Source organism: Nelumbo lutea, chromosome 7, assembly GCF_056320005.1.
Source record: "Nelumbo lutea isolate HS-2025 chromosome 7, American lotus-T2T, whole genome shotgun sequence".
In the NCBI taxonomy this organism is placed as follows: Eukaryota; Viridiplantae; Streptophyta; class Magnoliopsida; order Proteales; family Nelumbonaceae; genus Nelumbo; species Nelumbo lutea.
This window is the reverse complement of record NC_142690.1, coordinates 29,695,853-29,711,546: the sequence shown is the minus strand read 5'-3', so window position 1 is coordinate 29,711,546 and position 15,694 is coordinate 29,695,853. Positions and strand designations below refer to the sequence as shown.

At 37.8% G+C, this 15,694-nt stretch overlaps 1 protein-coding gene across 1 annotated transcript in view; it reads left to right on the top strand.

Annotated features, from left to right (window-relative positions):
- Positions 1–2,084: 2,084 nt before the first annotated feature.
- The window catches only part of RNS2 (ribonuclease 2), a 59,455-nt gene continuing 45,845 nt past the window's right edge, over positions 2,085–15,694 (top strand). Inside the window, exons 1-3 of the mRNA XM_088954048.1 lie at positions 2,085–2,667; positions 6,621–6,649; positions 6,847–6,920. Of these exons, the coding sequence (XP_088810174.1) occupies positions 2,492–2,667; positions 6,621–6,649; positions 6,847–6,920 (279 nt within the window). The 5' untranslated portion in view covers positions 2,085–2,491. The remainder of the gene's footprint in view (positions 2,668–6,620; positions 6,650–6,846; positions 6,921–15,694) is intronic.

The following is a 15,694-nucleotide window of genomic DNA, read 5'->3' as shown; positions in this document are numbered from 1 at the left end:
ACACCAACCTCACTGAATAGCATAGGTGGAGAATATCTCGCTTACTTGATGTTACAATTCATGGAAAGATGTTGTAAGACACATTTTGTAAGGAGCAAATATGAATTCACACGTCTTGTGCTTGTATGTTGAGTACAGATTGGCACCCCATAGGAACAACATGCATTCGAAATAATGTGGGTGTCAGGAAATGACTCATTTGTGTTGATGTAGAGTTTATCACCCATAGGTTGAAGAAATGAAGGTGATGAGAACTCGGAAAATTGTATAAAAAATCATTTTTTATTTATAGTCACTTTAAGGGTGGAGATGAAGCAATAATCGAATTTCGGCATGGTTATTGAATTTCAAACCGAACTATGCTCACCCCTAATTACCATTATGATATAGGAGCAATTTTATTGGACTCCTTGTCACTCCACTATAAATACCTTCGTAAGTTATCATCAATTTGACGACTAAAGAGTTTTTGGTAGTAGCTGTGTTTGCATATGATAATTTCGTGCCACTTCTAATGTGGATTTATAAGAATAGTTCTTTAAGTCTGTGATGATAAAGAAAACCTTCTATCCATCTAACTTTTACGCACCATGCCTACTAAGGATTGCCATTTAGAGCATCTTGTTCTACACCGTAAAAGGGTTAGCCAAAATAGATATCATCGACACCCATGGAACACATTCTAAAGAAGTAGAAATGTGAGGTCGTGTGTGACGATGAGTATTATTGCATTTAGAGAAGGTTGACATTATGTCCCTTGAACCCAATGTGATTCCAGTGGTCTCAAACAAAATAACAAATATGGTTGCCTAGTATTTGGTATTGGGTGGTCTTGGTGTGTATGATTTTGTGGGCCTATCGGCATTAATTTGTTCCATTTTTTAGGAAAAATCCCTGATTAGTACCATATACTTTGGGCCTAGTGCCACTTTGGTTCCCAAACATTAAAATACGACATTTCAATATCCAAACTTTCAAAGTGTGCCAATCTAGTACATGTCTGTCGTTAATCAATCCATTAACCAGCCGCTAAGTGACGTTTGAAAAGACATAGATGCCCTTTGAGTGTCATATAATTTTTTTTATCAACTATCCACATGTTGATAAAAAATGAATAGTCTCAAATCCTTGCCTCTTTTATTTAAGAAAATTGGGGTTACGTCTTAATGGGCTTATAGTGACACTAACTTTCTTGAATAGAAGAGGCAAGGATTTGGAACTGTTCATTTTTTGTCAATGCTTAAATGGTCGATAAAGAAAATTAGATGGTACTTGAAGGATATTTGTGCATTTTCAAATGGCACTTAACAATTGGTTAACGAGTTGATTAATGGCAAGCATTAGATTGACATATTTTGAAAGTTTGGGTGCTAAGTTATCGCATTTTAAAGTTCAGGGACCAAAGTGGCACTAGACACAAAGTACAAGGTACTAATATGGAATTTTCCCTTTTTTTATCCGCTTCCATTGAATTAATAGGTATTCTCTAGTGAAAATTTTCATGTTCGGAATAGGTACCTCAAATCAGAATCGACCTACTATTTGTTTGATAGGAATAATTAAGATTTATTTTAATAATTAAAATAATAATAAAACAAATAGTACAATAATAAAATATTAATAGTTTAATAATAAAAGTAAAGATATTATTTATTAAATAATAACCATATAAATAATTAAGTACAAATAAAATATTAATATATTATAATTAAAGTAATAATAGAATACTAACATATTAATTATTAAATAATAATAAATTAATTTTAAAATAATAAAAAAAATCAATAGAATATTAATAAATTAATAAGAATATAATGATAAAATGATAAATTATTAATAAAGTAAAAATAAAATAATAGCATATTAATAAAATATGTATAAATTAATGATAGATATATCTAAGATATTAATTATTAAATACTAATAACATAATAATAACAAAGTAATAATAAAAAGAAAAAATATTATTTATTAAATAATAATGGTGATATAATCATATATTCATAAAATATCAATAAAATAATATATGGACCAATAAAAATTAGAAAATTTCAATTAACTCGATTCTTACTCCAAAATGAACCAAATAAAATATTAGAATACAATTCTGATTTCCAACCAACCAAACAGGGTAAGGAATATGCGATTCCGATACCGTCCGGGATCGAAACGGAATCTATTTTTATTTTGGCAACCTGCCAGTCTGAGAATTGGAAAGAAAAGAAGCAAAGTTCATTGCTTTATACGTGGTTGAGTAGACGAGTTTTTCCCTTTTACGGCACACACAAGAGTTTTCTACTTGAAGCTTCCAACGGTTTCCTCGGTGGTAAAGCAAAGGTTTATTGGCAAAGCAGTTGGTAAATGACTCCAGGTGACTGTTGTACCCTCCAAGATTTTTGTCCTGTTTATAAAGATTCCGAGGCTGAAAGGTAGAAGCTTCCATTTCCGCCCGTTTATTCGTTGATCGTTGCATCTAAGCCACCCAACAGCCATGGTGAAGAGCTTTCTCTCTGTCGTCGTTCTTCTGTTTTTCTCTTTGTTTTGTTTCTCCGAAATCGATGGAAGTGAACAGAGAGAATTCGATTACTTCGTTTTAGCTCTTCAATGGCCTGGAACTTTCTGTCAGAGAACCCATCATTGCTGCAAGTCCAACGGTTGTTGCAGAAGGTAACTTTACTCTTTTTCACTTTTGGGTTATATGGATTTCTTGAGTTCTCTTCATTTACTTGAAATGGGTCGATAATGCTTTTTCTTCTTGTTTTGTGATTTTTTATTTTAGTTACTTTGTTCTTCGTTTTAGTATTATTCTTTTATTTGGATATATTTATTTTTCTGTTTCGTTTATTGAATCAAATCAATGATTTGGAAGTTGATCGCATTGTCTTACCATCTCCATCATTTTATTATGAGTTGCATCTTTTTCTTCGCCCATTTATTTTTTCTTCTTAGTCATGAGGATGTTTGATGAATAGAGTGCTCATGTCGGGAATCGGGATAGTTAGTTGAGATACAACATTGGACTTGCTTTGAATCCATTGATTTCGTTTTGGTGCCAGATCATTAGAATCAGCTTTTTGAATTTGATTTTTTTAGCTTATTAAGAGCTAGATATCCGTAGATCCTTTTGCCTTTGTTATATCTTCAGATTAGAAGAAGTTAAAGGAGAAAAAGAATATCATCTTTGTTTTTAAGCCATTTTTCGCTACCTATTTAATAACTTAAGTGAACATGCATATATAAAAAAGTCTATCTATTTGCCATTATTTATATATCTATATGGTTACTAATATGATCAAACTATTGTCAATATCTTTTTTTGACATTAAAAAGCAATTTCATTGAAAACAAAAGGAGGATACACAAAGGTGAAGTGCGTGTTATCAATCTTGATGATAAACTTGGATGAGGTGGGCCTATGTGTTCCATGTCCAAGGGGCCATTAGATAATGGCTAAAGTTACTGAACTGAATGATTTATTGCTTTGTCTTCAATGTATAACATGATTAAATAATAAAATCTTTAATCACATAGTAATCAGGCCAACTTCATCTTCAGACATTAAGGAGTTCATAACAACCTTAAAAACTTATTCACTAGAAGACAAAGCCATAAGTCATTCAGATCAGCCACTTCAGCTGTTATCAAATTGACATAGTGGGAATGTAAGAAAGAGGAGCAGTCTTCTTTCAAAAGGAAAATAAAACCTTGAATCCACAAAGAGAGAAATAAACTCTGAAATTTCATTGAATTCACTACTAATTTGAGCTTGTACAATTACTTATTTATAGACTCCTGAAATGGTAAAGTTTCCAAAAATAGTAAGATGTTTAGATCAACCTGAACTTCTCAAAAACATCATAATTTACTCAAAGAAGACTTCTTAAACTGATTCAGACTCAAAATATGGTAAAATAACAAAGATATCAAACTTACTATGAAGGAATTTTCTTAGAAAAATCCACTTCTGGAGGCAAAAATGATGGAATTTGAGTGCTAAAATGACAAATGAGTGCTTTGGTTATTTCCCACCACATGGTGATCGTTGAGATCATGGTTTTGACATATATGTTGAAAACAATACCTGGATCAAAAAACTATGGCCTTTGAAGTTCTAGTGTCTCAATTGGCCTCTTTTCTTCTTTTTCTGATTATGGGCTTCTAAAATCCTTTCGGAAACTTGTTCTGCATCACAAATGGACCCTAAGTTATGTTCTCTATGTGCTTTTGTCATAGTATGCTGTTTAAGCTGCAGCTACTTGAATCATTTGGTGAGACGCATTACCCTGGCCCATCGAGTTCACAGATTAGACATGTGGGTTCACCGAATTTCTAGGATCCTTGTTTCCTTCTCTTTGCGGAGGGATGTTAGAAACTGCTTTTTCAGTGCCATTCTTAACAATTTGGGCAAAGGATTTTTCAAAATGCAGTCAATTCCTTGCTCTCCACATTTTGGACTTTCCATAAATCCCCTATCTTTTGCAGGACTCAAAGCCTGTCTATCCTTTTTTGTGATACTACTGGATTTTCCTGATTTCACCACTCCTAGGCTACCACGTAGCTCTTGCTCTTCCACCCTCACATCTCCTTCCTTGAGAGCTTCCCTCCACAGGTTTGCTTCAATGGAGGAAGCTAACCAGACAGGCACAATTAGTCCGTTTAGTCTCACGTCCACCTTCCTTGGGATCTCTTTTAGTCTGACTCCACTTATTAAGATTGCTGCCGACCGAAGATCGCCCCAGAAGGCCCCATCTAACCGGTCTCCACAGAGAGCTGCTATGGCATCAGCTATCTCAAAATTCCAGAGGTGGAATGGCAACCCAATGATACATACTATCACTCCATCTAAGATAGAGTAATTTTGAGTTTGAGGTGGGGGTCCATTTGAAGAATGTGAAGGAATCGTCAGAGTTTTGAAATGAAAGGCTCTGAAAGCTAGTTTGTTGTCCAAGGGACCTAGCAGAGCCATGCAGCTGTCATAGGGTGTTAAACAAACGTTGACTTCAGGTTAAAATTTGTGATCACTAAGTCAGCTATTTTTCTCCAGTCTTTTACTGGGTAGTTTGTTTCGATCACCCATTCTCCCCTTCCAGAGCTCACAATCAGAGTGGTGTTGCTTGAGATTAATGTTGGAGTTGATAAGTGGACAGGGGTCTTTGCAACAGTTTTTGTTTGCAATGAGTCTTCTAAGTCTCCTAGGATTTCCTTCTTCTCTGCTTTTGTTCTCAGAGTTTTCTGTTTTAGAAAGAGCTCCTTCAGGGTTTCGGAAAATGTTATCCAACCCTGGTTTTTTCTTCCTCCTGGAATGCAAACTAGCTGCTTCCCCCCGTTTGCAAAGTATTCAGAGAGAGCTATGAAGGGCCCTTTGGCGTTTTCCTTGCACTCAACCACATATTTCCTCCCTGTGCCTGTTGATAGCTCTTTCCAATCGGGTTGCTTTCCCTTTCTGCATGCCTCCAAAACGAAGTCCTGCAGCCACTCTATCACCCCTAATCCAACCAGCAAGATGGTTGCCTTCTTAGCTTCAGAATCTTTAGGGTAATAAGCCTCCTGATCTTCAGTTCCTTGAACAAGAAGGGTTTTGCCTCCACCTTCAAAGCCTTCTTCCAGCGAGATGCCTCCATGAATCCTTTCTCCATCACTTTTCCTCAGTCATGACTACCAAGTTTCCGAATATTGTTGCCTAGTTCTTGACAAATCTGCCCATCTGTGTAACTTTTTTTGAAGTAAATGCAGGTCAGATTGTGTAGGTCCCTCAATTGAGGAGATATGTTAATGACTTGGATGTAGAATCTCTCACAGCCATGCTTCAATTGCTAGATCAAGTAAAGCCTCAATCTCTGTTTAGAAACTTCAAAATGTTGATAAAAAGACTTGAACCCAAGACCTCTTATTTATGTGTATTGTCTTGTTACCATTAGTCCATCTCTTTGTTTACATTTATTTATGCCTCTTTAATGTATTTATTGCTTTAATACACACATATTTTGAAGAAAATGTCAGTTAAGAGACATAAACCCTGGTCATTTATTCTACAAACTTAAAAACAAGTCATCTGTTCACCACATGCAAGTGTAATAATACTTGTGAAATATATTATATGTAGTGTTTATATGACCTGTAAAATATATATGTATATGCCACATCATCGTGGTTCAACCTCCGCTTTGACTGCAGTTGAACCTTTAACTGTGAATCTTTGATCAGGTGGCATTTTCAATGGATGAGATTCTAAATAGATCCTGAGCACTCTCTATTCTTGGTTGTTAATTCTCAAGGAACTCGATTCAGTCAGTTGTAGTATTTTTTATTGACTATAGTAATGTTTGTTGTTATAGATCATATACTTTTGTTCAGTCTTAAAGTTCAAATTTTATGTACATTGGCTGAAGTCATGAAACACCGTACACCACTGGATTTGGGTTATATTGCTTGTTTCATAAGCATCCTTATGTGATGATTTATGAGATGTCACTTGATATCTACATGGTTATTCTTTTCAGTTTTTTCTTTCGCATATGTAATGCTAATTTGTTTCATAGTGTACTTTCTCTTATCCCCAATTTAGAGAGGAAATTCTAAAAAGCGAAAACTTACCCAGCTTTCTTTATATGATTTTCCAGCTCTAATGGTCCAACAGAGTTCACAATACGTAAGTATTAATGTTGTGAATGTCCTTTAGCTTAAATTGTTACTCTTAACACTTGACTCAATCATTTCCCTGATCACGCTACTTCTTAATCATGATCATGGATGGTACATAGAATGTGTACAGTTGCAATGATCTTGTTTTTTTTTTTTTTTTGATGAATGATCTTGTTCTCATTTGTTAAATCTCTTGTACAACAGATGGGCTATGGCCTGATTACAATGGTGGAACCTGGCCAGCTTGTTGCACTCAATCCAACTTTGATATAAAAAAGGTACTTTTCTTTTCATTTTTTCAAATTCTCTTTCTTTCTTTCTTTACCATATGTTTAAATATAGCTTTTTATTTTTAATTTTTTGGGTCACATTGACCTGGGTACAGATAAGAGGGTAAGGGCAAAGGTTTAAATGTTGGAGAGTGGTACCACTAACAATAGGGGTTTATTAGGGTGTGGCTAAATGTTAAAGATTGGAGAATTAAGGAGTGATTCCTGGAATAGGGTTCAGGTGAGACATTCTTACCTATTGGATATGGCCTAAATCAAGCTATCAAAAAAGTATGGACCTAAGTCAATTGATTCAGTTTTGGATCCAGGAAAGATACTATATAGTTCTTGTTTCAAAGGTTTTCATCAGATTTTACTACTTAAAGAACTTTTGGGTTTGGGCATCTTGGACCATGGGCCTGGCTCTTGCTATAATGGATCCTCCATTAGTAATCCTCTTTAAGATTGGGATTAAGGAGCTCTTGGCAGCAACTTTCATCAATTATATTTGCTTAACACCCCCTGCCCTCTCTAAAATGTTGTTTATTTGTATTATACTCTACAGTTTGTGGTGGAATTGCAGAACTAGGGAGACTGTGAATCATGCTTTAAAATTGACATGTTTTAAGGGTCATATTTCTATTTGTATGGGTACTGACACAAGATATTATTAGAATGCATCTAAAACTATTCCCTAATGGTATAATTTCCATTATATTGTTTTTCAAAGTTCTACTTTGTTAACTTAGGATTTATAATTTATATATACATAGATATCAGCCAAATAATTTGTTTTAATATGGCAGCAACTTTCTTCAATTATATTTGCTTAACACCCCCTGCCCTCTCTAAAATGTTGTTTATTTGTATGGACAAGGCCTATACTCTACAGTTTGTAGTGGAATTGCAGAATTAGGGAGACTGTGAATCATGCTTTAAAATTGACATGTTTCCAGGGTCATATTTCTATTTGTATGGGTACTGACACAAGATATTATTAGAATGTATCTAAAACTATTCCCTAATGGTATAATTTCCATTATATTGTTTTCAAAAGTTCTACTTTAAAATTGACATGTTTCCAGGGTCATATTTCTATTTGTATGGGTACTGACACAAGATATTATTAGAATGTATCTAAAACTATTCCCTAATGGTATAATTTCCATTATATTGTTTTCAAAAGTTCTACTTTGTTAACTTAGGATTTATAATTTATATATACATAGATATCAGCCAAATAATTTGTTTTAATATGGTTATTTTCTATTTAAACCTTTTTTTTTGCGTGTTAATCATTATGGATGTTTCTCTCCTTTATATTTTGTTTTTCGAAAATATTTTTTAATTATATATAATTTAATTACATGTAATCATTGTTTTAATATTTTAAACACTTAGAAGAGATACCACTTTTTGTTAACACAGTTTGAACAAGAGGGAAAACCAGAACGAAAGGGTGTGTTCAATGCAATTCACATGCCCAAAGAAATTATCTTATATATGAAATCTGTACAAGGCTGAGAAAGGACAATTATGTCTCTCACTTACAAGAAAGAATAAAGAGAAAAATAATATTGTACATATACATATGACACAACATTTTTTTTATCAGAAACTGTAACTTTCATTAGAGATAAATTAAACTGAAATACAGAAGTCAACCCTTATTAGAAAAGGTTGATCCAATAACCATCAAACATTACAGCACTGCCCAATAAAATCTCTCCCTTACAGTCCCTTGTTTTGCTAGGGTGTCAGCAAAACCATTTGCTGATCTCCTTACCCACTTGAAACAAACACCCACCTCCCTTGTTATGCTAAGAATTTCCCTTATCATCTGTCTATATTGCCAAATTCCCAGCTGCCCTGATTGCATCCACCCAATTACCAACTTGGAGTCTCCCTCTATCTCAATCTGCTATAGCTCCAATTGTTTGGCCAGTTTTACACCTTGATGTAGTGCCAAGATTTCCGCTCTTAAGGAATCTCCAACTCCTACTGGACCCAAATACAAAGCCATTATCTTGCCTTCATTATCTCTGAAAACACCTCCTATATCAGATGGGCCTGGATTACCTATAGAGCTTCCATCAAAGTTCAGTTTCACCCTTTGTTGTGCCGGTGGGGACCAAACTTCCTGTATCATAGCTTTGGAAGAAGTAGTAGATGCCACAATACCCCAACTTCTATAAATGTCTTCAGCTGAGAAATCCTTAAAAAGATCACTGGATTTCAACCAATGGATAATCTTAGTAGTTACTCCTTCCACAACCTCTTCCTTGGATCTACAACTACTTTTGAAGATCCTATTGTTTCTTTCCTCCCACACTGACCACAATACAACAGCTCTAGTGGCTCTCCACATAATCCTTCCACGAACCGTTGGTTGCCTGCAAAAAGATGGATCAAAGAGGTTCACCACGCTCGAGGAGGGGGTCCAATTGCAGCCAAAGAGAGAAGAGAACCATGACCAAATAAAGAACACAAAGAGACATGAGATTAGTAAATGTGAAATTGTCTCACCAGAACCCAAACAAAGACAACAAACATGGGGGGAGAGGCACATATTTGGCCTCTTTTTCTACAATAAATTCATGGTGTTGATTTTTTGGAGTGCCACTTCTTAACAAAAGGCCTGAATTTTTGGGGGTACAGGGCTACACCCCACACCTCCTTTGAAGGAAAGTTCCCTACAAGGTTAGAGGTCTGAAGCAAAATGTTATAGAAAGAAGAGCAATTAAAAAACTTGAAGGGGAAGGTTTCCAAATTCTGCTATCTCTACAAAACTGACCAAGAAAGACTTCCCCTAACTGAGTGATCAAATCATCAACCATCCCCATTTCAGAATCCCTTAGACCTCTTCTCAAGCCCAAATCCTAGGAGTTATCAACAAACATTGAAGAGATATGACACAACATAAAGATGTGCTCCCAAGAGCCAAAAATGGAAAAAAAGTGTAAAAGACACAAATTAGTCTCTACACCCCCTCAAACTAATGCCGAGGTATGGGCATCAGTTTGCCAACTAGAAGCTGGTGGCAAGCACATGCCATGGCTTTTGCGAAGAGATCGACATGTTGCAAAGCAGAAGATACATGTGACAAGGAGATATGTCCAATAGGAAATTGAGCTATGATGGAGTGATAGCCAACCTCTATATGCTTGGCTCGCTCATGAAAAACAAGGTTGGAGGCAATAGTTGATCAAGACTACAATCAGTCTTGAATCCCAACTGATTTCGGATTGAGAAAAAATAGAAGGAAGAGGAAGAAGAAAGGAGAAGAAGCAGAAGTGCACAAGGGTTTTGAAAGGAGGGGCAAATTGAATGAGTTTGCCGCCGCCACTCTCTTAATATTTATAGGTTATGTTCACTAGATGTAGGAAAGGACATAACTGCCCTTAATACTTACATGGCAAAAAACAAATAAAAGACAAATAAATAACAAACTGAAATAACAAGCTGTCTAAGATAACTACCAACTAACACTGACATGACTAACAAAGGTTACACTTGCTGTCATACGAACACAGTGGGGCCCACATTAGTGTTCTCTACACTCCCTCTCAAGTTGGGAATAGATATTTGTAATTCCCAACTTGAATAGGTCTGCCTCTAACTTCTTCCTTGGTACAACCTTGGTGAGAAGATCTGCAAGCTACATGTTGGAGGTGATATACGGGAGATACACTTACTATGATGAGACCCTCTCTCTGACAAAATGTCGATCAACTTTGATATGCTTAGTTCTGTCATGCTACACCGGATTGTGAGCTATATTAATAGCCACCTAATTATCACAATACAACATCAAGGGCTTCTCATAATCAATACCCAACTCTTCAAGTAGTGATTTCAGCCACTCTATTAGCCATTGACCTATATTCAGCTTCAACACTAGAGCGGGAAACAACACTTTGTTTCTTACTCCTCCATGAGACAAGGTTACCTCTCACAAGGGCACAATATCCAGGGGTAGACCTCCTGTCATCAACACTCCCAGCCCAATCAACATCTGTATAAACCTCCACCTTCATGTGATTATTGTTCTTGAATAGTATACCTCTACCTAGGCATCTCTTCAAGTATGCTAATATTCTCTCTGCTGCAAGAAGATGAGTAGTTCTAGGGGAATGCATGTACTGGTTGACAACATTGACTGCATAACTGATATCTGGCCGAGTGAGGCAGAGATATAGGAGCTTTCCAATCAACCGTTGGAACATAACTTTGTCTTCAAGAGGCTCCTCACCCTCTGCACTGATCTTGTGATTCTGTTCAATGGGTGCATCGGCAGGCTTGACACCTAACTTTCTAGTTTTCGCCAACAGATCTAGAACATATTTCCTTTGAGAGATAAAGATCCCCTGTTTAGATCTACCGACCTCAATACCCAAAAAATATCGCAGTGCACCAAGATCTTTCACCTCAAACTCTTGATGAAGGAGCTGTTTGAGGGACTCCTCAATCTCACTACTATTATTCACTGTCACTACAATATCATCCACATATACAGCAAGCAAGGTCAAAGAAGCATCCACCCTTTTAATGAACAATGTATGATCTGACTGGGCCTGTACATAACCGAATTTTCCAAGGGCTAGTCTGAATCTATCAAACCAAGCTCTAGGGGACTGCTTTAATCCATACAATGCCTTATTCAGTCGGCAAACCTTTTTACCTGTCTCTGTACCATAGAATCCAGGGGCAACTGTATGTAGACCTCTTCCTGTAAGTCTCCATTCAGAAAAGCATTTTTAACGTCCATTTGGAACAAGGGCCAAGAATAGCTTGCTGCAAGGGCTAATAGAACTCGAGTAGTGGTCATCTTGGCTACTGGGGCAAAGGTCTCCAAGTAGTCTATACCATAAGTCTGAGTGAACCCTTTTGCAACCAACCGGGCTTTGCACCTTTCAATGGAGCCATCGACATTATATTTCATAGTGAATACCCATCTACATCCAACTGGTTTCTTTCCTTTGGGTAGGTCAACTAGCTCCCAAGTATTATTTTTCAAAAGGGCATCTATTTCAACTTTCATTGCATCTTTCCACTCTGGAATTGATAAGGCTTCTTGCACTGTTCTAGGGATAGGGATATCAGCAATGGAAGTGAGATAGGACCTGTAAGAGGGAGACAAGCGATCATAGGATAGAAACTGGGAAATGTAGTGAGCTGTGAATGTGGTGCAACGCCGTTTCCCTTTACAGACCACAATAGGGAGGTCAAGGTCATCCGAAAAAGGAGGGGAAGTAGCAACAGTGGAAGGTATCTCAGTGGGCCCTGGGACTGTAGTACCTGGATCTGGATCGGCAGAAGGAATTGGGGCTGGCTTGGACTGTTGATGACCGAGATCAACCTGCCTGCATCGCCTGTGATAGACTTTCAACTCCTGATCCCTCTGACAACCCTCACCAGTACAGCCTTCATCACTCACTGGAATGAGTAAAGGAACAACCTTAGATGAGTTAACCCCACTCTCACTGCACTCCCCTTGAGGAAAAAGACCCAAATTCGCATTCTCACTACTCTCCCCCTGAGGAGAAACCCTAGGATAATAGGGTGCCTCCTCAAAGAAGGTGACATCCATCGAGACAAATCTCCTCCTTGAAACAGGATCATAGCAACAATAGCCCTTTTGAGTTTGTGCATAATCGAGAAAAATGCATTTGGAGGCCTTAGGGTCAAATTTGGAATGATGAGGTCCAAGAAGCTGAACAAAATAGGTGCACCCAAAGGTTTTAAGAGGAACAGTAAACAACTCCTCGTCTGGGTATAGGAGGGTAAACGGAGGCTTCATATCAAGAACCCGTGAAGGAACCCGATTAATGAGATACACTGCCGTGAGGATAGCATCCCCCCAAAAACGGATAGGCACATTGGAGGTAAACATAATGCTTCTAGCCACCTCCAAAATGTGCCTATTCTTCCTCTCGGTAACCCCATTCTGCTGTGGTGTATGAGGACAAGTGCTTTGGTGAATAACCTCATGATCAAGTAGATAAGAGGCCAATGGCTTAGCAAAGTATTCTTTTGCATTATCAGAGCTGAGGACTTTGATTTTGACCCCAAACTGGGTTAAAATCATTTGATGAAAGTTTTAGGTCAGAGCGGGAACCTCATCTCGAGAACGCATAAGGTAGACCTAAGAAAAACAGGTATGGTCATCAACAAACAACAGAAAATACCTGTACCCACCCATAGAAGGGATGTGATATGGCCCCCAAATATCGGTACGCACAATATCAAAAGAATTATTACTTCTTTTATTACTCAATGAATAAGATGTTCTACAATGTTTGGCAAACTCACAACTCTCACATCTCAAATTTGACATCTCAACAGACTCAAATAAAGTAGGAAACAAACTCTTCAAAGACCGAAAAGATAATGACCTAATCGATTATGCCAAAGCATAACAGGACTCACACACTGAGAAACAAAAGACTTCTTATCCACTGGCTCTTTCCAATGAAGATTCTCTCCAAGCAGGTAGATCCCATTCATCTCACGACCAGTCCCAATAACCTTCCTCGTCTCCAAGTCCTGAAAAATACTTCGGTCAGGGAAAAAGGTTACTGAATAGTTTTGATGTTTGGTAATACTACCAACTGAAAGCAAATTAGTATCAAGTTTAGGAACATCCAAGACAGAGGATAAAGAGATAGTATCAAATAACTTGATGTCACCCTTGCCAAAAATGGGAACAAGAGAGCCATCAGCAATGGATACTTTATCTCTACTAGAAGACAAGTGATAAGTAGTGAACAATGATGGCAAGCTAGTCATATGGTTAGATGCTCCTGAGTCTATTACCCAACAATGTTCAGTATTACCTGGAGCTGAAGCATGGTAGGTTGAGGCCCGGGTACCTGAATGAGAAAATGCTGATGTGGCAGAGGCTGAAGCATGGTGATTGAGATGACTGGGCCAAATTCCTAACCTCCTTTTCTAACTGTATCAGGGCAGCCCGAATAGCAGCTAAGGTATCTAGGGGTGTGCCTTTTGTGCCTGACGACGATGCAGAATTAGTATTCACAGCTGTATGAGCATTACTCCTTTTATTCCTCAGTTTTGCTGGGACTAAATGAGGGTGGAGCTTCCAACATGTATCTTTCGTATGCTTGGGTTTCTTACAATGTTCACATACCTGATCCCGTTTGTCCTCCTTTTATTCCTCAGTTTTGCATCATAACCTTCCTCCTGGTCTCTTCACTATGCACTAGGGAGTATGCTTGAGAAAGGATCGTCACACTATCTCTTGTCAGTATCTGTTGTTTCACAATGCCATAATCTGAATTCAGGCCAGCCAGAAATTCAAACACCCTATTGGTCTCGACTTGCTTTCTATGAGTCTGTGCATCTTTTGGACTTTTCCACTCAAGAGTCTCCAGATGGTCAATTTCATGCCACAGTGATTTCAGTGTAGAGAAATACACAGAGACTGGTTTCTCTCCTTGTTTAAGGTTATTCACTTCACACTTTAGTTCATAGGCCCTAGCAACATTAAGGGGTTGGGAGTAGGTCTCCTTCATGACACCCCGTATCTCCTTGGCTGTCTTTGCCCACAAGTAATTTCGGCTGATATGTGGCTGCATCGAGTTGCACAGCCATGTCATAACCAAGTAGTTCTCCTGAACCCACTTGGTATACGTTGGGTCCTCCTTGGAAGGCTCTTTCACATCTCTCAATAGATAGCGAAGTTTTCCCTTCCCCCAATAGCCATCATGGCTGATTGGGCCCATTCCAAGTAATTGGATCCATCAAATCTCACAGTTGTAATCTGAAACGCAGTCTCAGACATACTACCAGAACTGCTGTTCCCAAACACACATTCTCTTTGATTTTTGAACTTCATTCTTGGTCAAGAATCAGTAGTTAAGAACTATTAGGTTTTCCACACTAGAAAACAGCACTGAAGCAATCGATCACAATCAGAAAACCGTATGAAATCAGTTCAGATCTGATCTAAAACCAATCGGCAATCAGAATATATGTAGTTTGATAACAGTTCTCACTCTCAAAACCGGCTCGGAAGCCAAAACCAGGTCTGAAACTCACTTAGAAAGCCCTCTGCAGAGCTGAAGCAGAATTAGGGTTTCAATCGTAGGGTTAGGAAAACCCTTGTGAGAACATAAACAGTGCTCAGCCGCACTTTCCAAGAGAATTCACAGTCAAGTCTAGCCGTATCGTTAATGACAAACCCTAAAAAAAAACTGATCACCTCTGAGAGAAAATAAGAGGGTTCGGCCGCTCCTCCTAGATAGGTCCAGCCTATCTTGACTGACAACAATCTCAAGGGAAAAATAAAGACTTACCCAAAGAATTCTGATCGCTACCTTCAATTGTGGCCTGAACCCTAACCTCTTCTGATTCTTCCTGATTACCAAAACACTCAGCAAGCCGCGACAAGTCTTCGAACAGCTGCTAAACTTTTCTGGTAACCTCCAAGAATCAGCCAACGAATAGTCCTTTGTAAGCTTCCAGCCCTAGATAGTTCTCATGTGGTTGGCTGGACTAGACTCACATGAGAAACCCTAGATAGGCTCTGATACCAAGTAGTCGATCAAGACTACAATCAGTCTTGAATCCCAACTGATTTCGGATTGAGAAAATAGAAGGAAGAGGAAGAAGAAAGGAGAAGAAGCAGAAGTGCACAAGGGTTTTGAAAGGAGGGACAGATTGAATGAGTTTGCCGCCGCCACTCTCTTAATATTTATAGGTTATGTTCACTAGATGTAGGAAAGGACAGAACTGCCCTTAATACTTACATGGCATAAAAC